Source organism: Drosophila rhopaloa, unplaced genomic scaffold, assembly GCF_018152115.1.
Source record: "Drosophila rhopaloa isolate 14029-0021.01 unplaced genomic scaffold, ASM1815211v1 contig_167, whole genome shotgun sequence".
Taxonomy (NCBI): domain Eukaryota; kingdom Metazoa; phylum Arthropoda; class Insecta; order Diptera; family Drosophilidae; genus Drosophila; species Drosophila rhopaloa.
Window position 1 is genome coordinate 3,299,500 of NW_025335047.1, and position 23,644 is coordinate 3,323,143.

Here is a 23,644-nt window from a genome sequence, read left to right on the forward strand (position 1 = left end):
CCACAAACCGATCCAGTTTCCTTATCAAACCATTTCTGATGGTCTGCAACTGGGTGGATATCACACTGAGTACCGAGATGTCTATCCGGTTGAACTCATCGAAGCATCCCCAAGCTCCGCACTGAACCAAGCCAGAGAGTATGGTGCCCACTGCCCGGTAGTCCATTCCCTCGCCGCAGTTAGTGACCACACAGAGAAGCCCCATGGCCTTGGCCAGATCCTTGACAGTCTCAGTCTTGCCAGTTCCAGCTGGACCTGCAGGAGCTCCTCCAAGATTCATGAGCAGCGCTTGGGTGATGGTCAGGTAAATACGATCCGTGAGGGGAGTAATGACCAGGCGACCATTGAGACCCATGTACTCGTAGCCAAAGTCAAAGCTACCAGAGCACTGGAGGACATGCAGGTTGTCGTAGAACTTGACCCAGTAGAAACGCAGCTGGCTCTCCCAGCTGAATTCGCTGGCATCCAGGACATTGTCTCGCACAAAGTTATCAATGATGTCCCGCGCATGGACGTCCACGGTGCACTGAGCCTTGAACTTCAGTCGATCGTTGCGGGAAAGATTGGACCGCACCTTGAGGACCAGCTCCTCGATCTGGTAGTTGTTCTTGCCCAGAAAGTCCTTCATGGCGCGCATGTTGCCGTGGTTCTGGGCCTGGTCGAAGGCCTCCTCCACCTCGGCCGTCCACCAGACTTGACTCGCAGCCAGGCCCACCATTCCCTGGTAGTTCATTAGCCAGTCGGGCCTGTGGACACAACAAAGTCGAAATCGAAAGTGCCCAATGACTGTCAATTTAATACAATTGGCCATAAATATGCCCGGCCATGCGCCCCATGGCTTAAACAAAATAATAAATCGCGCGAAATGACAAAATTATACAGTCCCAGTTGGAATGGGAACTGGCTAAGAGTTCGACGAGTTCGCTTGCCGCAATGTAAATCGCCGGCCATAAAAGGAATTGGCTGCCGAAGTGTCACTCCCGGAGGCCCCAGGATGCGGAGCCCAGAAGGATGCGAGCGCAGGACAGAAGGCATAAAATATGTTTTATGCCCAGCTGACGGTGCCACTTACCTTGAAATTTGCAGATCTGTGCCAAAGTCGTAGATGGCCGTCTTGTTTATGAAGCGATTGGAGCGGCGCATTTCATCCAGCACATCGTTCATCCAGTACTCCACGCGTCCCGCTGCCCGGGCTGTTTTTTAACCGGCGGAAGGAGGCAAACGAAAGGAAGAGACAATAACCGCATAAATAAACCCCAGTTGCCAATATCAATAAGTGTTATACAACAACAATAAAACAACAGCAACGGCAATAAGAACAGAAGAAGCAATCATCTACAGCAGCATGGCTGATGTGCCCATGCCGATGCGATGCCAACTGCTGCGACTGGCTTCAAATTAATTAAAAGAAATTGGCCAGTAGTCAGTAGTCGGTAGCCAGCAGACAATATTGCCATAAAAAAGTTCAATTTTAAAATTGGCAATCAGTGCGTGGAGCCCTGTACTGGATTGTCCAGATTGCCGGTTCCCCGGAATCAGATGCGGATGCGGAGCAACGTATACCTACCAGAATGCCGGAACTCCATGACCTCGCCCTCGCTGGAAATCATGGCGGTAACAATCGTCTGGCTGCCCTCCTTGACCAAACGCAGCGACTTGATATTGTCGTACATCTGCCGACCGGGGCGGGAAGTCAAATGAAAATTGCAAAATCAATGCAAACGGAGGGGGGAAAAGGAAGGAAAGAAATATTATTTATAAGCCGAAATAAATTCATAAAAATTTACCACGGCTCAAGGGACCCAAAAAGCCATGCATGTGTTGCAGAAATTGGCGTAATTTCCGCCATGGACATTGGCCAGAACGAATAAACAGTGACATTAACTTTTATGGCAAGACTCTCCTCCACATATATACATAAAAATAATGTCACTGGCAGTTTGGCAAATCTGTTGTTGCCACCACCGAACCAAAAGGCATCACCGCCCACCAACTTGAAGCCGTGACCCCCCAATACATAGTATACCCACCTTAATGATGTGGTTCTGAACTGCAGATGGCTCACTGCTGCCCAGGATGGAGAGCAGCTCATCGGTGGATATGAAATAGAAACGCGGAAAAATGCGACGCTTCGAGTCCAAATATTCGTTTAACGACTTCTGACAATTTTCCAAGCCAATGCCCAGGCCCTGTATTTCCACTAAGCGACCGGGTACTGTACAGAATGGCACCACTAACGGATTTTTGGCACAATCGACCATGATCTGCAATGGATGAAGAAGGGGAAGATGAAGCAGGAGGCAGGCACCGGCATCGCCAGTCAGGGCAGTAAATTATTATGAAAAGCAATGAGCGCAACGACCAACCCAAATACAATCAAACATATTAAAGGAAAGTGGGAAAGCGCCAAGCCACAATATGTGATTTATTTTATGCTCTATAATAAGATATCCAAGCTAAATATATATTTAACTTTGTGAAACATATTTATTTTAGTTTTGAAGAAAAGTTAGCAAATGAAGAAATACAATTCTTTAAAATTGTTATGATATTACTTTCATTACTTTAGAATAATCTATCTGCCTTTATTAAAAATTCATAAATTTTTAGCATACTTAAAGTTGGTTCTAATAGGGATCAGGTAAAGTGTTTTAATTAATAAAGGACTTGCAATAAGAGTAGGTTTAAACAACGATTAAAACTTTGTTATAAACCAACATTTATTTACACTCAAAGTTTGTAAAGCAATTTTAAGCTTCGAGTGGCACTACAATTAAAGGATCTCAAAGTCGATCAAGCCAAACAAGAGGCCCTTCGCCAGCGAGAGTGTATAGAACTTAACACGAATGTCGAGAGCAAATCAAAATAATAAATCATTTCACAAATGGCATCAAATATGGCGGCAAATGTTGCAAATGAAACGTAAAGCAAACGAAGGAAGCCAGTGGTTGGCAAGGTTAAGTGAAGTTAAGCGCCAAACACAAACACAAATCTATCCACACACGCACACTTACACACCAGGGAGAAAGCAGGCAGTAGTGGAAGGTGAAAGTGCTTGGCGTTTGTAAACACTGCTCGGGCTTACGTTGCGTATGTGTAATGTGGAAGTTTCTGGTCCTTGGTTATTCGGATCTGTGTGATTGTGTGAGTGTGTGCCGAGCCACACAATTACGCATACACAAAAGCAGTCGTTTGCATGCGTATTATGTTTACCGTTAAGTAAGGAGTCGCCATATTGTCGGCACACATTAAATCAACTCAAATAAATTGTAGCAGATACTAAGTGTGCGCTCTGTCAGCCTTTCGGTGGCCAAATACCCCAATAGCCAAATAACCAAATAACCAGAACAAGCAAATAGCACGACTCACTCACCCTGCGGTACGACTTGTCAATGTCATCGAATTTCCGCGCCTCCTCCGGCAACTGGGTGCGAATATCGCCGCCTATGAAAATCCCCTCCAGGTAGAGCCACTTGCGCTGCACCACCAGCCACTCGTCGATGATCTCCGAGATGAGGGCCAGGGTGCGCTCCCACTTGTTCACCGTCTCCAGGAAGGGGCCAATAAACCTGTCAAATAAATGCGGTTAATATATAGGGAAATAAATTGGTAAGTACAACAATATTTTATTTACAAAACTCGTTCAATTAGAGCAGACATTAGCTAGCTAATCCCTCGATTTGATAAGTAGAATAATTTAAAATTCAATTTAAATGAGAAAGTATACCCTTATAAATGGTTATTGTTTTGGATAATAATTCAATTAATTAGGAAATAAACTCACTGACTGGCTCCCATGGACTGTAGGTTCATCGCATTGTCCTCGAGTATCTGCATGATCTCATCCACTGGTCCGAGCACCCAACCGCGGTCATCGGAGCCCTTGTAGTGCTTGAAGGTCTTGAAGGCCATCGACGCCCAGGTCTCAATGACCGCCTGGACACCTCGCTCGATCTGCAACTCCTTGATGGCATTGGTGAGGATCTGCTCCGCTATTTCCTGGTACTTGTGCAGCTGCATGGCGAACATGTTCTCAAGGGTGAAACGAGCCGGCGACATGTCAAAATATTGGCCCGTCTTATCCATCAACTGCAGCCAATGGCGTTCCCTGAGCGCCTCATGTTTGAGGCTAACCATCAGCGGTACTGTGCCCTTGAACTGTTTCATGTGAATCTCCAGCTGCACGCCAACTGGCAGGGTGCGCACCTGAAAACGAATGGGGCGGTTTGGTTAGTTAGCTGCTGAAAATCAGCTGAAACAATAGTGTGGTCGCGTTGCCCGTGGTCGCCCCCATTGAATTATGACGAACGAGCGTCCTGTGGCCGGCGGTTTTTCGGTCTCGGTTATGTTTTAGCTATGCTGTTAGCCAAAAGCGCATTCTGTTTGCATTCCGGGCTGCTGTCCGTTTGTTTGCACATGCAAAATGCATGGCACTCCGGACCATTCAGGGACATAAATTGAAATAGCAACAACAGCAGCAGCAACACAGCAACACTGTCAACAAGTCGATGGCAAAAGGACGAGGGTGGATGAAGGGAGGGCAGGCAGGCGACAGGGACAGCCCGCTGGCATTTTAATTATTTTCAATATTGAACAAATTGATTTACATTTTAGGACGCTGATTATGTAGAGCCTCTCAGTAGTTTGTGCTTTAGGGCCTGGCATCCGAAATTATGCGCGATAAAACTGCATTAAAATATGTGCGTGTCGAATGATTATATTCAAATTTGTTTGCAGCCTCTACGCTATTTATATTAATCGCGGTGCTTTGAAATATTTGCCATACTAATATTCTCTCCGTCGGAGTTATGATGGCAGCTACCACCTAGAAAACCCCCCACTCTTTTCACCCCTGTCTCTGGAGGACACGCCCACTTCATTTGTATGGGCGATGGGCGAAAAGTTTTGGCTGCAACAAACTTTTGGCCCGGCCAGCGAAATTCCTCAAAAACTTGTTAGTGAAGTAAATAAATCAATTTGTCATAATCAGTTTAGGTGCGAAAATTTTGTCGCTGCAAGGCGTGTCCAGAAAATTCTCGTTTCTTGTTTAAGCAAAGCTTGAGGAAACCTCATATAAAGATAGGTATGAATAAGGGAAATACCCAGCAAGTGAATGGAAATCATTGGAATTGTTTCCCACTTTCGCACTCTTTAGGAAGCCAACCTACTGGAAGCCTCATATTTTTTTATATTCTGACAATTTTTTTTTGGTTATTTGAATGGACCGATATGCCTTGGCCTTAAAGAGGCATCACAAGACGCCTTTCCATCCACAGTGAGTTCACAGTTCAAAAGTATTTTGCTTTTGTTGTTCCGAGGCGTCTGTAATTTTATGAAAATCCAAGCAGGCCGAAAAACTTTGTTTAATTGGCAAAGTTTTCCGCACCCCGGAGATGCTTACCGCCTTGGTCAATTTCCGGAACTCCTTCAGATAGCTCTCAACGCCCTCAGTCAGCACGTTGGGATCCAGATCGGCCCACAAGGTCTTGCCCCAGCCCTCGCGAGCGAACTTCTGCGCCTTGTAAAGTCTATACAGCTGCAAGGGGGGTACGGTTTAGGAATCTTTTATGGATAAAAAGATAGCAAGGTAAGAACTGACCTGCTGCAATCCCTCGAACTCAGTTTGGACCCGCGCAAACTCGTGGTAATCGACCATGGCCATGTCGAAGAGCCGCTCTGCATTGGCCAACTCCTCGCGTCGTAACTCTCGCTCGGCAATTTTCTGGCCATAGGGATCCATTAGGCGCACGCCTCGTTCCAGTTCGGGACCCACAGAACCGGGTCCGTTCTCATCGTAATCCTTGATAAAGTCGGCCAACTGTCCGGAAAAGGGAGAAGCGCAAATAGAACGTGGTTAGTGCAGCATAAAGTAGCAGGATTCGGGGGTGGGGCGGCGAATGGACTCTGTCCCCACCACATCCGTCTTGCGCTCTAATTCAAATGATAAACACTTCAAGTTAATTCATTTTACGCTGACGGCAGCGCCGTCGCCGCTAACAATTGACAATAATGGTTGAGCGCGCGGAAAAATCCAATTAAAATGCCATTGAAAGGAAATAATAATGGGAGGAAACAAAACAGAATTGCAGAGAAAGAACGCAAAATAGCGGAAATGCAAAGTCGGCAGCGCAGCCTCAGCCCTAATCCCATTGCCTGCCGCAATCCCCGCGAGAGGAAGGACCCCCGGGGAAGGTCCTTCCTTTTCCTCTGACAACTTACATCATCGCAGAACTCATCGATTTCGACGGAAGTCATGTCGGCGAATTTCTGCTTAATTGGTTGCAGCTTCTCGTAGCGATACAGGGCCGATAGGAACAGCCTTTTCCAGCGCTTCTCCAGGTGGTGGGCCATCAGCATGTCCTCGTAGGGGAACTGCAATGGCGGTTGGAAATTAAATTGCGAGTCGAAATATAAATAAAACGCACATAAAAATTAAGCAGTGCCCTTCAATTATAGCTGAGTGCAAATAATAATCATGAAAAGTGCCGAAATTCACTAACGACCAGCGAAGCATGGTGTTCAGCCCCCCTTTCAACCGCCTTTGACCCACAACCAACAGTCCACAATCCGCAGCCAACAAGGCAGTCGAAAAAAAGCTATGGCATAGCTTTCAGTGCCGCCACCGTATAAATTTTCATTTGGACTTCCCAGCCATTGCAATGCCAATATATACAGGTGCGGACAAAATGGTAGCTTTAAAAGTATTATTTTTATACCCTTGCAGAGGGTATTATAATTTCAGTCAAAAGTTTGCAACGCAGTGAAGGAGACATTTCCGACCCTATAAAGTATATATATTCTTGATCAGGATCACCTCCTGAGTTGATATAGCCATGTCCGTCTGTCCGTCTGTCCGTCTGTCCGTCTGTCTGTCCGTCTGTCTGTTTCTACGCAAACTAGTCCCTCAGTTTTAAAGCTATCTGCTTGAAACTTTCCCAAAAGTTGTCTTTCTATTGCAGGTAGTATATAAGTCGGAACGAGCCGGATCGGGCGACTATATCATATAGCTGCCATATAACTGAACGATCGGAAAAGCCATAACGTTGGTGTTTTTAAAGTTAGGAAGTTGGGATTTTCTATAAGTTTTATTTTTGGCCAATTAATCCGACCTACCGAATTTCATAAGGATCGGACGACTATATCCTATAGCCGCCATATAACTGATTGATCGGAAATGCCATAACTTGGGTGTTTGTAAAGTTAGGAAGTTGGGATTTTCTATGGGTTTTATTTTTGGCCAATCAATCCGACCTACCAAATTTCATAATGATCGGCCGACTATATCCTATAGCTGCCATATTACTGAACGATTGGAAATGCCATAACTTTGGTGTTTTTAAAGTTAGGAAGTTGGGACACATACATCATATGAATGATTTTGAAGAATATAATTTACAGAATATTCTGCAAGGGTATATCAACTTCGGCTTCGTCCGAAGTTAGCTTTTCTTTCTTGCTTATACAAAAATTTTGATTAAGATATTTATACCCTTGCAGAGGGTATTATAATTTTGGTCAAAAGTGTGCAACGCAGTGAAGGAGACATCTCCGACCCTATAAAGTATATATATTCTTGATCAGGATCACCTCCTGAGTTGATATAGCCATGTCCGTCTGTCCGTCTGTCCGTCTGTCTGTCCGTCTGTCTGTTTCTACGCAAACTAGTCTCTCAGTTTTAAAGATATCGAATTGAAACTTTGCACACACCCTTCTTTCCTTTGCACGCAGTATATAAGTCGGAACGGCCGGGATCGGCCGACTATATCCTATAGCTGCCATATAACTGATTGATCGGAAATGCCATTACTTTGGTGTTTGTAAAGTTAGGAAGTTGGGATTTTCTATGGGTCTTATATTTAGCCAATCAATCTGACCTACCAAATTTCATTTCATATTATTTTTTATACAAAAATTTTGATTAAGATATTTATACCCTTGCAGAGGGTATTATAATTTTGGTCAAAAGTGTGCAACGCAGTGAAGGAGACATCTCCGACCCTATAAAGTATATATATTCTTGATCAGGATCACCTCCTGAGTTGATATAGCCATGTCCGTCTGTCCGTCTGTCCGTCTGTCTGTCCGTCTGTCTGTTTCTACGCAAACTAGTCTCTCAGTTTTAAAGATATCGAATTGAAACTTTGCACACACCCTTCTTTCCTTTGCACGCAGTATATAAGTCGGAACGGCCGGGATCGGCCGACTATATCCTATAGCTGCCATATAACTGATTGATCGGAAATGCCATTACTTTGGTGTTTGTAAAGTTAGGAAGTTGGGATTTTCTATGGGTCTTATATTTAGCCAATCAATCTGACCTACCAAATTTCATAAGGATCGGCCGACTATATCCTATAGCCGCCAAATAACTGATTAATCGGAAATGCCATAACTTTGGTGTTTGTTAAGTTAGGAAGTTGGAATTTTCTATGGGTTTTATTTTTGGCCAATCGATCCGACCTACCAAATTTCATAAGGATCGGCCGACTATATCCTATAGCTGCCATATAACTGAACGATTGGAAATGCCATAACTTTGGTGTTTTTAAAGTTAGGAAGTTGGGATTTTTTATGAGTATTAAGAATGCATCATATGAATAATTTTGGAGAATATAATTTACAGAGTATTCTGCAAGGGTATATCAACTTCGGCTCCGCCCGAAGTTAGCTTTCCTTTCTTGTTTTTGTTTAGTATTGGTACATATTTCAAAGATTTTGATCCTAAAAAAATGCTAACGATTATGGCAAATCATTATACACTTTTAAAAGGAATTATACATATAATATAAATATATATTCCAATTGATAAAAAAGAACAAACATTATATTATTGTAGTATTGTAATTAATATGAATATGAAAGACTTCTTCAAAGCTACTTTTTTGACCCCAATTGTTTATATATTACACAGTGCCCGAGTCTGGCTGTATGCATTCATTCGTTCATTAATTTATATAAAATGCAAGTTAATTCCGTTTTGTCTGGCCAAAGCTAAGCGACGTCGCCGCCGCAACGGAATGCCATCAATAAATGAACGGACCGAAACGAAGCGAACGGATCCCAAAATGGCCAGTATTCACAGACACAGATTCGGATACGCAGCATTGGCTGGGTCCTAATCTGTACTATGGACCATGGACTATGGTCTGGATAGTCCTGTTGCTGCTGCTGCTGCAGCTGCATTTACGTAACCATTTGTGCGGTGGTTGCGCCAAAAAGCGGAAAGCCATTTCAAAATGGTTCTGGCCAGACGGACCGCCGAATATGCATATGTAAACAGAAATAGAAACAGTGACAGTAGTCTCAGTCCAGCTCGGCTGGGATTTCGATGGGATTTTTGCTAAACTGCTCATTTGAATACACAAATAAGCGAGCCATGGTTGGCAGACTTAAGGAACTTTCATTAAACGGGCGAATGTGCAGCTATTAGAAGGATTAGATTAGGATAGGGAAATTGAATAAAATCAGCGAAGTTTCCAAGATCCACTATTGAATTTTTGAGATTATTCTTACCATTATTTTATGCTCACTGAGAATGGTGAAGGTCTCTTGCATTTCGTGTATTTTCTGCTCGTTAGACAGCGTCGTCGACTGCACCGTAGCAATGGTGGTCATGACCAACTTGAAGTCCTCCAGCTCGCGTGTCGTCTTGTTGAGATTCAGGCTGAGGGTCTGCCACAGATTTGCACAGATTAGGAGGGCAGTTTTGGGAGAATTGTGGAAAATGTTTCAGAACCGAGACTCACTTTGATTTCGTTACGCATTGCCCTCATGTTGTCGTTGACATGGCGCAACAGCTCCTCGCCCAGTGTGGTGCACCAATCCTTGGCATGTTGCGTTATGCTCTCCAGCAAGGGCTGCAAATTTATGCGCACACACTTTATGTCCTGGTACTTGCGGGTGTTGGCCAGCGTTTCCACAATGGACGAGTAAAATGTAAATTTCTCATCGATTTCGATGAGCGTCACCTGCTTCTCCAAGAATTTCTGGCAAATGAAGCCCTTTTCAAAGGCCCACAGATTGAAGTACTTGCGGAATCTTTGGGGTGAAATGCATTCATTTCGTTTCATATCCTCCCTTAATTAAAGCATACTTACTGAGATACAAATCCTCTGGCTTCGTTGGCAACTCTTACAGCCAAATCGTGAATGTTTATGACCAAATCCACAATGGATCTGATCTGGATAATGTCCTCATAGTAGGTGTAGTTGTACTTGAACTGTTTACCCATTTCTACCAGAGGACAGGCGATGCAAGTGCCGGTCATCCAGCGCGTAAAGATTCTCAACCTCGAGATATAGTCCTTTGTGGCGATCACAATGGTGTTTTGCAGCTCCTGTACTGAAGGCTCCAGAACAATCTCTGACATTAGGAGCACTGCGTTGACCTCAAACATGGGCTTATTCGAGAGTAGGCGGTTGATATAGCACTTCAGATTCTGATATGTCATGCTGCAATGAAAGATATTAGTTATATAAGAGTCAGAAGAATATGAACTATTTCTTACTCAACAATACACTTGAATGTCTCCTCTTCCCAGTACTCGTAGTATGTCTTCATCCGGTCCGATCTGCCTGAAAAAGTGCCCAGTACTAAGCTCTCCAACTTAACGAGAACTGGACCTAGGGAATCATAAAGCTTCTTCATCTGCGCCGCCTTTCGATTGCGTGATGCCTCCAGAAGTTCAAAATAGCCCTGGCACGGATATATACCGGAGCCGCAGATTTGTTCCGCTTTCTCTTCCGCGGGCACGTCTTTTTCGATTGTAAACATGGTCACAGTTTCGCCAGTGACCGATCTGAACTTTTGGGAAAACTTCTTTGGATCCTGCGCGCCTGACGATCGCTTACTGTCAGAGGACGTAGATCTTCTCTCAGTCTTGAGTTCGTCATCAAGGTTGAACAAATTGAAATTCTTTATCATTTCGATGCGAGAGCGCAAGTCCAGGCGGATGAAATTGATTTGGGACACTATAGAGGTAAGCTTGCGCAGCTGGGAGTTGATTTGATCACAGAATTTTCCAATGTTAAAAGAGGTCCAAGTGTATCGGCCCACTCCCATTTGAATAAACAGTTCGGTGTCGTAGATGTGACCCCGCAGGAAGATCACCTCGGACATAGAGAGGTTGTTGATGATTGCCCGGTACTTCGCGATCACCTCTGTCATCCTTTCGTAGTCCTTAAAAAGTAGATCTTTCTTCATTATAGCAGTGCGGAGAACAGCGGGTAGCGTAAAGCCCAAGTGCTCGAACTGCTGAGCCTCAAATAGGACATCGAAGACGTCCCTTTTTAAATTGACCACAAAGTCCATGTCATACTCGATAAGGGTTTTGTCCTCCACTAGTTCGCGCCAAATGGGTAGGAGATATTGGGACTCGGCCCGCTGGAGTACTGTTAAATAAATGGATAATTGGATTAGACTCCTTATTTACATAAGATAATATCTAAATTTGAAACACTTACATTCGCATGTCCTTACACAGTGCTTATCCATAGCCGTAACATCTTTAGGCTTCTTTTCCTTGACCATTCTTATAAAGGCCGTGCACTCCTGCAGTTGAACATTGGCTTTTCGCGTATTACTGACCATCCACATAATCATGGCCACCAGCACGGTCAACCGGTTTATGCGACACATTAGCCTCTTTTGGGATGTATCGCCCACCACCAAGGCTTCATCTTCCGAGGAGGAACTCAGATCCGTTCCCGACTCGGCGAGACTGTATGCACTAAAAGCTTCCGATTGCACGGGCATAAGACTCGATTTCACGGGCGTAACGCGCCTCGAACTACCCATCTGCAGTTCCCGCGGCTTTGCTTTTAGGGTTTGGACGGCATCCGATATATAGGACACTGTGAAGATACAAATTATTTGCTTAGGGTATCAATAATATTTTGTTACGAAAAAATCCTACTTGTAGTGTCCCTGCAAATGCGAATGCTCAGCACGTTCGAACGGTTCGTGGTGTTTACCAAGTACGTGGCGTTCTGTATAAAGTTCTCAAAGAGCACCTTTTCAAACTGGAACATTACGGTCATCAGCTCGAAGTACTGCTTAAAAGAGCTACGCTTCAGGAAGCTGTTTTGGATAGCCGGCTCATCCTCCACCTTCTTGAACGCCAGTACGGAGGTCTTGAGCTTCTTGCCAAGCAAGCGGGCCCAGAATATGGCACTTATTTTGGCCGGTTGGTGCTTGGCCATGGGTGGAGATTTTTTCAATTTCTAGGAAGGACATCAATAATAAGTTGTGTAAGGTGAAACAGTTATTAAAAGCTTTTTTATTTTTCTTGTATTTTAAAGGATTGTTAGGTTTCTATGTATCATTCTAATAATCTCTGATATGTTAACCTACCGTGAAAACCCGTTCTACAGCATTGATCTCGGTCACAAAGAAGCGCAGGAGGTTCTCATGTTTGGTGGACACAAACTCCTGGAGACCAGCTCTCGTGTCGATGTTCATGGCATTGATGACCAGATCCAGACCCTTCTCAGAGGACAGCAGCGAGTTGATGCTCTGGTCGATGACGTTCTTGGCCTCGTTCTCCACGTTGTCCAGTCGCTTGTTGAACATCTCAAGCGAGTACTCCCAGTTCTCCCAATTTCCTGGCCTGAACATGTCGTAGTCCACGCTCTTGATCAGATCGTCAAGCATGCGATACACCTTGCGCATCAGGTTGTCCACAATTGAGGGATCCGCAATGCAAGCCTTTAGCCGATGCCCAAATAGATTCTCGTACTGGACAAACACTCGTCCCACATAGGCAATGTCCACTGCCACGCGATGGATGTGGTTGACCTCGTTGAAGAGCGCCACACTGTCGAATTCCCAGCGGGATCCGGCTCCGGAATCCTCGATGTGCTGGCGACTGAGCTTGTAGGCCTGCTTCCAGCAGCGCAGCAGGTTGGCGCAGTTTGTGGCCGTCTCGTAGGTGTAGGTCGCAGAGAACCTGCAACGGGGGAGCCAATTAGTTTAGAGAATACTAACTTAATTAGCAAATTAAAATAGATAAGTTGCTTCAATTAGTGGTAAAATTAGTTAACAGAATAATTGGCAAATTGCAGAACTGTTAAAATACAAATATTTCATGTCGTAAACTATTAAAAACTATTAAAATCTTAAAACTAATATGGTTTATATAAAAAAAATAATAAAAAATAAAAATAGAAAGAAATAAAAAATAAAAGTCAAATCAAAGTTCCCGGCAAATCAATTGACTGTATGCGATATATATTGTATAAACTTCGTCACGCACGAAAAACTCTTTACGAGCATCACAATGACGTGCCCACCTCTAGATTCATTAATAAAAGTTAATCGAAGCACTTGGCCAATTCACTTACTTGAATATGTTCTCGAAGTTGATGATGCTCTTCACCTTCTGGACGAACACATTCGAGATCTGGCAGAGCAGGACCTGCATCTCGGGATCACGGCAAAAGTGGCTGGACATGGTCCAGATGTGGCGCAGTCCAACCATTATGTTGGGGATCTGGAGCACCACCATCTTGAAGCTCTCATAGCTGCGCACTTTCTGGTAAGGTAAAGAAAACGGAAACTGTTAGTCTTTCTATGCATTTTACAGTATTATTTAAATTATTAAAAGAAAATTAAATAAGACAGCCACTAAAACTTGGTCACTGTGTAAGGTTTTGGTTATGAAAAGAACTCGTTTTCTTGAGAACCAGTAGTTCCAAAAGAAACTTGAATCTTTAGAGTTGCCAACTGTTCAAATGTTTTTACACAGACAATTTCACTTCACGAGTTTAATAATGTTTTGTTTTTGGATAACAAGCCGAATCCTGAGCATGTAAGTAAATATAATTATATTTTCTTAAACTACTTTTTGCTTTAAATTATTTTTCTTTCTTTAGCTGCAATCATCATAAAATTATACATAGAATACTCACCTCCAAATAGTCTGTAATGGTACCCAAATAGTCTGAGTTCTCCTTGGCCAATTTGAAGCGAGCTTCGGTTCTCTCCAAAACTTGTTGCCACTCGGCCAAAACCGGGGACTTATCATCAGCCAGTCGTTGCAGAACGGCCACCACGAATTCAGTTTTTAACTGCTCCAAAGTGCCATAAAGCTCCACCTCCATCTTGTGCCAATAGCGATGCTCAGCCATCGGCGTAAAGTCATCCAGTTTGGCAGCCGTTAGCGACTTCATCGTCTTCTTCAAGTACTTAATCCAACCATCGACCACTTCCTCCAGCTGCTGTTGCGTGTAGGTGATCACCAGGTCCAGTCTTTTTGGGTCGACGGGCACCCGGATGATGGCGTCCTCGAACTCGGTCTCCTCCTGACCAGGAAGAATGTACGAGGATGGCAGGCTAAAGGCCCAGACTATGTGGTTGATGGTCCATGTGATTTCACCCTGGAACTCCTCGATTTCCTTGAGCAGACGCCTCTGAATGGGAGTGATTCGCGGGGGCGTGGCCTCCTCTGCAGCATGCTCCGCCTCCACTTTGGCCTTCGTCTCACTGAGCATCTTCTCCCAACGCTGAGCAATCGTAAGCTTTTCGACCTTAACTTCCACTAAAGAGAGGAGTACATGGGGTAAGTAACCATGCCAAATATTATATTATATTATATATTGTTATATTATATTTAAACATAAATCTATCCTATTTGAATGATCTGTGACCTAGGATCATTGAATCATTATAAATGAAATAGGAATCCTATATGACGAAAACATGATATTTTGAGACCTATTTTTAGAACAAGAATGCAAGGGAAAGGGATACCATTTAAATTTATTTAAGAAAGGAAAATATTTTAAGAAGATTGGAATAATTTAAAGCTCAGAGATTTAAAGATCTTTCTAATGAAACCTACAAATGACATTAGCATTTTAACCAACAAAATATAAACTGATTAAATTTCTCTTGGAGTATGTACTGACCTTCTTCGTCGGAGGAAGATACGTGGGCCTCGATTTTGTGGGCGTCGCTTTCTTCATCTTCCTCCGTGGCTTCCGTGCCCGGTTTCTTGGCCTTCGCCTTTTTGGCCGCTGCCTCCTGTTCCTTCTTCTTCCTGGAGAAAAGGATCGGAGGGAGTGGCAAATAAACAAACGCAAACAAACACAATTAACGGCGGCCAGCATGCAAAATTAACACAAAGCGTAATGAAAGGCTCCTCCGATAAGCAAAATGAGCAACAAATACAAGGGCCAGAAAACAAAGCGTAACAAAGGCTACTCCGCTGGACGTGGACATGGACATGAACCCAACTCCGGATCGCCCTGCGTTGGCATTTTTTAATCTGACTGGTTAAAAAAAGGCAAGAAAAAATAGGATGCCCAAAATGAAAGGGGAAAAATTTAACTGTGGCGGTCAAGTGGCATTCGCGAGGCGGCAATGAAAGGCCAATGCAAGGATGAATGAGGCGCGCCAGGATGTGCCATAAATGCTGCCTGCCAAACAAATGGAAAATGGCCAGAAGACAACAACTACGGCCAGCACACCGACGACAACGGAGAGCGGCGCCGTTGATGGTAGCATGAAATCCGATTAAAAATAAAAATTTCTTATCGGATGCGCTGTAATTTATGTGCGAAAAGGGTTCTGTGCAGCGGCATCGGCAGCGGGAAAAGGCAAAAAAGGCAACTGTGTGGCCGATGGTAACCGGCGATAAGCGCAAAACAAAGGCAAACAAAAATTTGCACCAACAAAAAAATCTCGCCCAGAAAATGGGGTAAAAGAAAGCCAGCATTCACAATCGGAGCTCCAGTCACTCCTCCACTCCAGCAGCTGGAAACCAATAAACCCGGCCCCGATTTTTGCCCAGAAGCCAGCGGAGCAGCGAATGCCGCACTCTGCCTTTGTTAAAAGTTAAATACTTTTGTTGTTTAAGCGCTCTCAAACGAAATTCCGATGGTTTGGATAGCTCCAATAGACCCGGCCCCGATTCCTTGGCCTCGCTGGATATATCCTCGCCGGCGTCGCCGCCTCCTCCTCCTTCTCTGGAACCTCCAGCCTGCTGCCCTTCATAACTGTCCATTTGCTGGCTATCCGCTGTGGCCGGTTCGCGAAATTGAAATTGAATGGCGCTCTTGTAAACCTGGTTTGGTATAGGGGGGAAAAAAAAGAAAAGAAAAGAAAAAACAAATGCACATGTACAATGGAATCAAAGATGGAGTGCCAGGATATTGGAGGCTGCCTGCGGTCTGTGTAGACTTTCTAATTGATTCGCCCCCGTTCGCCGATTTGCCAAAAACTGATTCTCAGGCAACAATTTTCCAATTTACTTTCATGCAAAAGCTAATATTATGGAACCACTCGCCCCCCTTCTTCCGACTTTTGTGGACCGCAGAATTCGCAAGGCCGAAGTCTTGGGTGGCAGCCTAATGGAAACCGCAGCCCGTTTTGGAGCTATGATGAAGCAATTTGCGTTGGCGGTCACCGCTTAAGGCTCGGTTCAGTAGGCGTGATGGAACCACCCATCCAACCACCCATCATTGTACCACCCAACCCCCCATTGAACCACCCGAAATCCTCTCAACTCTCCAAGTGGTGCAGTCAAGCGGAAAAATCTTGCGGCACAGCGGGCATTTTGATAGATGACTGCCTTGTTTCGGGAATTAATTACAATTCGTCACAACATTTTGTTTTGCGGTCGGAGAGCGGACTTCAGGACGAAAGGACATGGAACGGACAAAGGAAAGGCGAAGGCTTGAAACAATGAAGAATCGGCCTTAAAGTCCTTGATTGATTGAACAACGTTTTATGGTGTGTGAAATGAGCGAATCGGGTGCAAATTTGAGTGATTTTGGTGTGGTGATGCGTCTTTTAATGTCCGATTACGGAGGAAAACGTACGGGAGCTCGAAATTCGGAGGCTTACCAAGTTAAAGTCATCGCGAAGCGAGTTGATGAGTGACCCACGGACAGTTCCAATCAGGAAGTACAGCGGCATTTGTGCGAAGCAAGTCGGTATCTCATCGAACCATGCTGAAAAGGACATTAAAGTTTACAAATTATAAGGATGACAAAAATAATGGGTTGTAAAACCACAACGAACTACTTGACATTAATTCTAGATAGTCATGATTTGTTGAGAAAATCGGAAAATAATAACTTCTTAGGACCTTTTTATAATCCCTTAAGTAAAAACAGTGAAAAGTGGCTTTGACGAACATTCCCAAAAATTATAAGTGGATTTCAAGACTTTGTATTAAAATACAAAGTAGCCATTTATTTGGAATTTTATGTAGGGCCATCATTTGTTTATCGATGTGGTTTTTGAACCGTTTTTTTTTGTCAAAATTTTCCTAGTGCTTTACTCACGTATCTCCCTCCTGTTTTTCCGAAGAATATATATGTATTTTATTTTCGGGTCCAGGTCTTCGGACTCCATCTTCCCGAAGTGGCAGTGTATTTGTGGGGTCTTTACGTACGCTGGCACCAGTTTCTGTAATTTGTTGCGACTTTACTGACTAGTTTTAGGTTTTATCACATCGGTTTTAAGGGGTTGTGAGCCATTTTCAATTAGGGATCTCTCGCACACCCTTTGTGCCTTTCAATTAGGGCTTGTTCACACAAATGCTCACCTTCACTTCCACGTAGACGGGGACATAGCTGGGCTTCTTCTTTTTCTTGGATCCTTTGGGTGGGAATATCGGGAAGGTGCATTAGTAAGGGGGCAAAAATGGGCGTGTCAAAAGCGAGTAAGCGACTGCGGCTCCGCGATTACAATTGTGATTGAGATTGATGGGATGGAACAAAGTGCAGCGGGCGGAATTCGCATTGTGGCAAGTTGCGCGCTTCCATTTAAATGCAATGAATGAGCCGGCGAAACTTTGCTCTTATCTTTGCACCAGGCAATGGAAAATCAAATGAGTTGGATGGGTGGCTTGTTGGGTGGGTCGGTGATTCAAATTAAAAGTTACAAAAGAAATGAATTTTCAGACCGACAAACGAAAATGAGGCCCTTAAATATTTATGATGTGAAGTGGGCAGCGCAAATCAAAGTGCGGACCAAGATTTTCGTTTGATATCAAGTTGGACGGGCTAAAAATTTATGCATCGCCAGAATGGAGAAGACCGGGTGAAATGAAAGAGGGAAAAAACTGAAAAACTAAAACTTTTGAAATTAAAATCTTTGGACAGAAACAAAGGAAACTCGCGCAATGCATCATATTTACCGTTTTCAGTATCAGAGCTGGCTGAAAATATTATTGAAATTTATATAATGTTGTTGGGGATAAAGAAAAGTAATTGTATAGCTAAAACCGGCACAATACCCAAATCAAAAATGTATATATATCCCCTCTAAACATAAATATTTAATCCATACCGTGAGAGCTAAGTTTTCTAAATTTCTATTTTATTATATGATTTTCATATTAGGATTTTGATGTCTTCAATCAACGAACATATATATGAATTTTTAAATTTAAGTGGTTAGTTTAAAACATGTGTTACGTATATTCCAATTGTCATTGTGTAACAATATAGAATATTTAAGAAAAAGTTTAATTGGAACCACTTGTTTTACGGACACTCCTGTTCTTTTGATTAGAAAAATTGTATACCTAAACTTTCTTTATGTATTGTAAAGGGTATCTTAATGTTTATTTGCTATTTTATTTATACTTACGGCGGGATCGCGCTGAGCTCTTTCCGCTCCCAGCGACTGTGGCCTCCTCCTCGCCCTCCAATTCACCCTCCACCTCGGCATCGGTGGTTTCCCCACCAGTGTTGACCTCCTCGGCGTGCTCTTGATCTCCACCAGCGGCTGGAGCTGCCTGATCCTGTCCTGCCTTTTTGCGTCCTTTCCCGGCTGCTCCTGCGGCTGCACCAGCTTTGCCGGCGGACTTGCCGCCCGCCATCCGAGCATCGCCCTTCTTTTTGCCCTTGCCCTTCTTATCGGGCACTGTGGGCGGTGGGCGTGGTACCTCCTCCAGCACCGTTATCTCCTCCTCAATAAGCTTGTCGTAGAAGGTGCGCCACACGAACAAGACCACGAAGTCCAGATCGTCTTGCGTTTCGTAGCGTCGCTGGAAGAAAGCGTCCACGGCGGGCATATTTGCGTTCATCGTGGCATTCACATACTTGGGTTCAAACACTCCCAGCAGGTTGGAAATAATCGTCTTCAGCCAGACAACGCGAGGCTCATCGTTGCTGAAGGTTTCGGGCGGGCCATCTACACTCTCCGAGGCGGAATCGAATTGGGTTTGCGACATGGTGGTATCCGCTTATTTGAATAGGTCCTTCAAAGTGGGTAGTGGCTGGTGGAGTGGGTTTCCGATTGGGTGGAGTGGGATTCAGATCTGGGGTCCTTTGCTTGCTCTCTTTTGGTTGTTTGGCTGCCACGTCGACGTCTTCGCGCGGCTGCACATCAAACGTTTGCCTTGATTTCTCAGGATTTCTCCTGCCAGGATGCCTTCTCCTCCTTCTTGGATGCCTTCTTCTCCTCCTTCTTGGATGCTCACCCACCTTTCCGTTTTTGTTGTTCTTTCAATCAATTTCAACTGCCGCTGTGCAGTTTTGTTTCGTTTCCGCCTATCGCGTTATGCTGGCGTATTTACTCCTGGGCGTCTGCAAATCCTTTTGTGTATCCCAGGACAACAGTTGCGGCTGCAGCTGCGGCTGCGGCGATGGCCGTTGCCAGCCCCTCTAAAACCGAATATGAACGCCGACTTGGAGTGTTGGCTGTGGCCCACACAGATATACAATTTGTTAACAACGTTTGATATAAATTACTTCCATTTCCCTGACGAAAATATAGCAGGTTTACTTTGATTTCTGTTTAAAGACGTCGAATAATAGTGGCGTTGTTTAAAATGGTTATGTTGCTTGTTTTGATTCCATTCCCCCGGTTATGGGTCTGGTTGCCTTGACTAGTTGTTGTTAGGGAAAAACACCCAACTACCACCCACCACCCGTTCCATCGGATTTAATGTAATTTTCTGGTGCCTTCTCCTTCTCCTTACCCGGTGGCTACCTGTCAGCCACACTTGCAACATGCAACAGTCGAATAGCAATGCCGGAGCATTGTTGGAACCCTTGGAACCCCGAGCCCCACCTCCTGCCAAGTTGTGGTGCGCACGCCGTTGCGTAAACAAAACACGCAGCCCTGACTTAATGGCTATGCACATTAGCAACGTGCCAGGGACTTGCCCAGTTGCCAGGTCTCCGGGTCAAGTACTGGCCCCGCAGCCCAGGAACGTGGTCGGTGGCTCAATAACTGTATAGGGCCATAAATGGAAATATTTACTCGGCACCGTCAACACGGCAAAGTGAGTGAGATTGTGGGTTAAGTAAAGTAAGTGCAAGTGCAAAAGTCAACTTTGCAGGCTCTGAAATTGCCTAACAACCGACTGCCGCCAAGCTCCTTGATGACTTCACTTAAAGTGCATATTCTGGTTGCTACCATCAAAGTTGCGCAATCAAAGTTCGCAGCCAATCCAATGTGCTTCGGAAATCAATTCCATGGGATGTCATTGATTTTTCATTAATTCTAAGATTTTACCTACTTTCACGTTCCCTAAAAATTCGTTATCTAGCTAATGTGTTTTTTAATAGACCATCTTAGGTACACAGAAAAAAATCAAATTAGGATAATTTCGATTATCAACATTTGTAAACGAAAACATGGGCAACAATATTCAGTAGTCTTTAGACATTATGTTTATTTGCTGTGCAAACAAAAAAAAATTGTGGTTAAATTCATAAAAATTAAATTGTCTGACAATTGGGATAGCAAAAAAAAGGGATACAGATTTCTGGTGTAGATGTAACTTGAAGGAATTTTTTAAAATTTAAGTTAGTCAGTAGTGTTGGTATGGGCCTTCCACGCGAGGCATTTGGAGTCGATTGTCAGCCTTGGCTTCCTCAACTGCGGCAGTTTGAGGCGTGCTTCGATAATGCTCGGCATAGTGCAGATAATGTGGTGGTCTTCAAAGTACTTGATCATCTTTATAGCTTTTAGAGTGTATAAGATGTCCTCCTGCAAGAACCCAGTCGATTTGCTAATTTCCTTGATGGTTATCTGCTCCGTCGAGGAGCAGTTTCTTAACAAATCGAGAATGGTGTAGCCCCAAAAGCTGCGATAACAAAGCCGGCCGATATCCGACAGCGGCTTCTCTGGACCGCCGATGAAGCCCTCCTTGCGAGAGATCTCGTAGCTCAAGGCGATCAGCAGCTTCCCATATCCCTTCCGCTGATGGGGCGGTAAAACAAGGAGACAGTTCACGTTGAAGTTCTCCTCCGAATCTTTATCCTTGGCAAAGTAGCCCACAATATGCTCGCCATCCTGATCCTTCACGCACATAATATAAAAATAAAACGGAGTCGGGTCGTAGAACAAGCCCTTGTTTTCAAGAAAGAGCTTTGCCAACAGGCAAAGAAACTGGCAGTAGAGGTTATCCTTGTCGCCATCTACCTCGTAGATGTAGATGTCTTCCTTTCGGTATATTAAGTACCCCGGCGGCTTTCTCTGCTTGCAGTCGTACAGGTGATATGAGTAGCTTTTTCGCAAGGACATGTACTTCAGGCAAAATTCACAAACGTAGATGATCGGCACCTTGGCGTATTTATCAGGATAGGGACTACTGTACAAGGTTTCGATCTCGTAACGTCCAAACTGAACTTTTTCAATGTTTTTGGTTGTTTTTGATTTGTGGTTTAGTTTCTTGATTTTGAGCTCTTGATTCTTCTGGAGGTTAGTCATGTTCTGCATCTTCTTGGCTGGCAAACTCTTTTCCAAATCCTCCGCCCTTTCAGATATGCGATGAACGTCCACCCAGCCATCTAGTTTTTTGTTCAGACCAATATAACGCACGTAGTATTGGTCGGGGATATCAGGGTTATTTGATTTTCGAAATTGAAGCAATTGTCCCTCGTGAATGGTACCATCGTCGCATCGTATGTAGCACACATTGTCGTGAATTTCGTTAATTGCCAAGAGGGAATTCTTGCGGATCGTTTCGCTGAGCTCCTTCTCGTTCTCTTTTTCCGTGGGGACTCGATCGGCATCACCCAAGGCAGAAGCTTGGGGGTCTGAAGTATTCTCCAAAAGCAATAGAGGAAGTGATGTTTCCACTTCGGGATTGGGCACAGTACAATAAGAATGCAAGTCTGTTTCACAAATCGATTCTGTCCCCTGCTGGATCGTTTTTGATGATTCATTTTTCTCTAAGATGGCGACATCAACGGACTTCTCATCCAATAACTTCTCTGGGGTCTGCGGAATCTTCTCCTGAACAGGACTAGACAATTTATAAATCAGCTTGTTTAATGAGCTTTCACTATCGGTACTATACCTATCCTCCAGGTTATTTTTCACCTCGTGGATTTTGATCAGGGACACACCTTTCAACACAGACAGACCATGATCTACCGATCGTGGTATATTTTCGTATTGGTCCTCCAGGTGCTGCTCCTTCTTATCGTCCTTATTTTGCTCTGCCATGGTTAATCTTATTGTGAATTCATCCTTTTTAAAAACGTGGATTTAGGGTTTTTCGAGATGACACTTGTGAAGTGATATCGATAATTATAAAAAATCGAAACGTGTAAGGCCGCCCGAATAACAGAGATGCCACCTAGTTTGAAATTGCATTGTTATATTTTTAATGAAAAAGTTATTATAATTTACAAAATCTCTGTTACTCAGATTGACCCAATCTTTATGCCCCCCATTTTCCTCAGTGTTGAAAATGTTTGGCGATATTGGCTCAGTGGGGCATGGCACATCCAGCTACCTTGATCTATCGAAGCCGCCAGTGCGAGGACAACCCAGCTCAATACTAATTAAAATAAATGAACATTTACGTCGTCACAGCGTGAAAGGATGTGGGCGAGGGGCCAGGAGTTCGGGGTGAAAGATTAGGTGACGAGCCGGGGGCAACGGAGACATCATTAAAATGCATGGTTCAAACGGTGCGTATACTTAATATAGATTGGATTGAGAGCGTGTGTGGGAATGGGACGGTGTGTCCTGGATGAGTTGGCTCCTTTCGCTACCACGTTCGCTTGCGGTGGCTGTAATCTTTATGCGTCATGTTTTTATTTGTATTTATTATTGCGTCTGCGGAGAGCAGAGTAGCGAATAGCACACTTTGTTTGCAGGTGAAATATTCCACGCATCCAGCGAAATGAGAATTTATTGACTTCGCTCTGCATATGTGCGTACTATGTGTGTGTGTGTGTGTGTGTGTGTGTGTGTGTGTGTGCCTTTTCTATAAGTGTCTCTGTTTGCGTAGCCAGGTTTCCGCTTGAATCCTGCCAGGACCCCGCAAACACCCCCCTCCCCCTCCCTCGCACCATGCACCCACTGCATATTTATCTACGTCACACGAGTTTGATAAACACAACCATGGCTTGGAGACAACTCGAACGGTGCCTTCGTCTGTTTGCATTTGTGCTTAATAACTTTTAAATGATGCGGGCGTGCCTTTGAGAACGAAGGCAACTGCAAGAAGGTCCTGAGATCTGTATCCTGGGTTCTGGGTCCTGGGCCCCTGGAGCCTTACCCCATAATTAGTGCTGTACATATGTGCAGTGACTACCTTGCACCAATAATAACCCATCTCCCATTTAAGTCGAGCTATCATTCACATAAGCAAATATGTAGGGGCAATTATAAAATATACTTGTGCTGATAAATTAACCATAAAAAGACAGAACTCTATAGCTAA

General features: G+C 44.1%; 2 protein-coding genes across 2 annotated transcripts in view; both read right to left on the minus strand.

The window, feature by feature from the left end:
• The window catches only part of LOC108046809 (dynein axonemal heavy chain 10), a 39,251-nt gene extending 19,499 nt beyond the window's left edge, over positions 1 to 19,752 (minus strand). The window contains exons 1-24 of the mRNA XM_017126706.2: positions 18,601 to 19,752; positions 17,552 to 17,604; positions 17,289 to 17,412; positions 16,846 to 16,952; positions 15,843 to 16,063; positions 14,907 to 15,037; positions 13,908 to 14,536; positions 13,341 to 13,531; positions 12,352 to 12,946; positions 11,915 to 12,221; positions 11,463 to 11,852; positions 10,508 to 11,390; positions 10,098 to 10,451; positions 9,747 to 10,038; positions 9,514 to 9,672; positions 6,220 to 6,372; positions 5,600 to 5,818; positions 5,402 to 5,536; positions 3,785 to 4,206; positions 3,374 to 3,569; positions 2,031 to 2,264; positions 1,568 to 1,673; positions 1,073 to 1,193; positions 2 to 746 (exon numbers count right to left, since the gene is read on the minus strand). Coding sequence (XP_016982195.1) covers positions 2 to 746; positions 1,073 to 1,193; positions 1,568 to 1,673; positions 2,031 to 2,264; positions 3,374 to 3,569; positions 3,785 to 4,206; positions 5,402 to 5,536; positions 5,600 to 5,818; positions 6,220 to 6,372; positions 9,514 to 9,672; positions 9,747 to 10,038; positions 10,098 to 10,451; positions 10,508 to 11,390; positions 11,463 to 11,852; positions 11,915 to 12,221; positions 12,352 to 12,946; positions 13,341 to 13,531; positions 13,908 to 14,536; positions 14,907 to 15,037; positions 15,843 to 16,063; positions 16,846 to 16,952; positions 17,289 to 17,412; positions 17,552 to 17,604; positions 18,601 to 19,186 — 7,353 coding nt within the window. The 5' untranslated portion in view covers positions 19,187 to 19,752. The remainder of the gene's footprint in view (position 1; positions 747 to 1,072; positions 1,194 to 1,567; positions 1,674 to 2,030; positions 2,265 to 3,373; positions 3,570 to 3,784; positions 4,207 to 5,401; positions 5,537 to 5,599; positions 5,819 to 6,219; positions 6,373 to 9,513; positions 9,673 to 9,746; positions 10,039 to 10,097; positions 10,452 to 10,507; positions 11,391 to 11,462; positions 11,853 to 11,914; positions 12,222 to 12,351; positions 12,947 to 13,340; positions 13,532 to 13,907; positions 14,537 to 14,906; positions 15,038 to 15,842; positions 16,064 to 16,845; positions 16,953 to 17,288; positions 17,413 to 17,551; positions 17,605 to 18,600) is intronic.
• Positions 19,753 to 20,769: 1,017 nt separating this feature from the next.
• LOC108046768 (histone acetyltransferase KAT8) lies at positions 20,770 to 22,416 on the minus strand. The gene has a single exon (XM_017126646.1). It carries the CDS (start codon positions 22,414 to 22,416, stop codon positions 20,770 to 20,772), a length of 1,647 nt encoding a protein of 548 aa, XP_016982135.1.
• Between the last annotated feature and the right edge of the window lie 1,228 nt (positions 22,417 to 23,644).

What these genes read in the sequence shown, in the direction of transcription:
- LOC108046768 (XM_017126646.1), bottom strand. Translation starts at nt 22,416, where the DNA reads ATGGCAGAGCAAAATAAGGACGATAAGAAGGAGCAGCACCTGGAGGAC.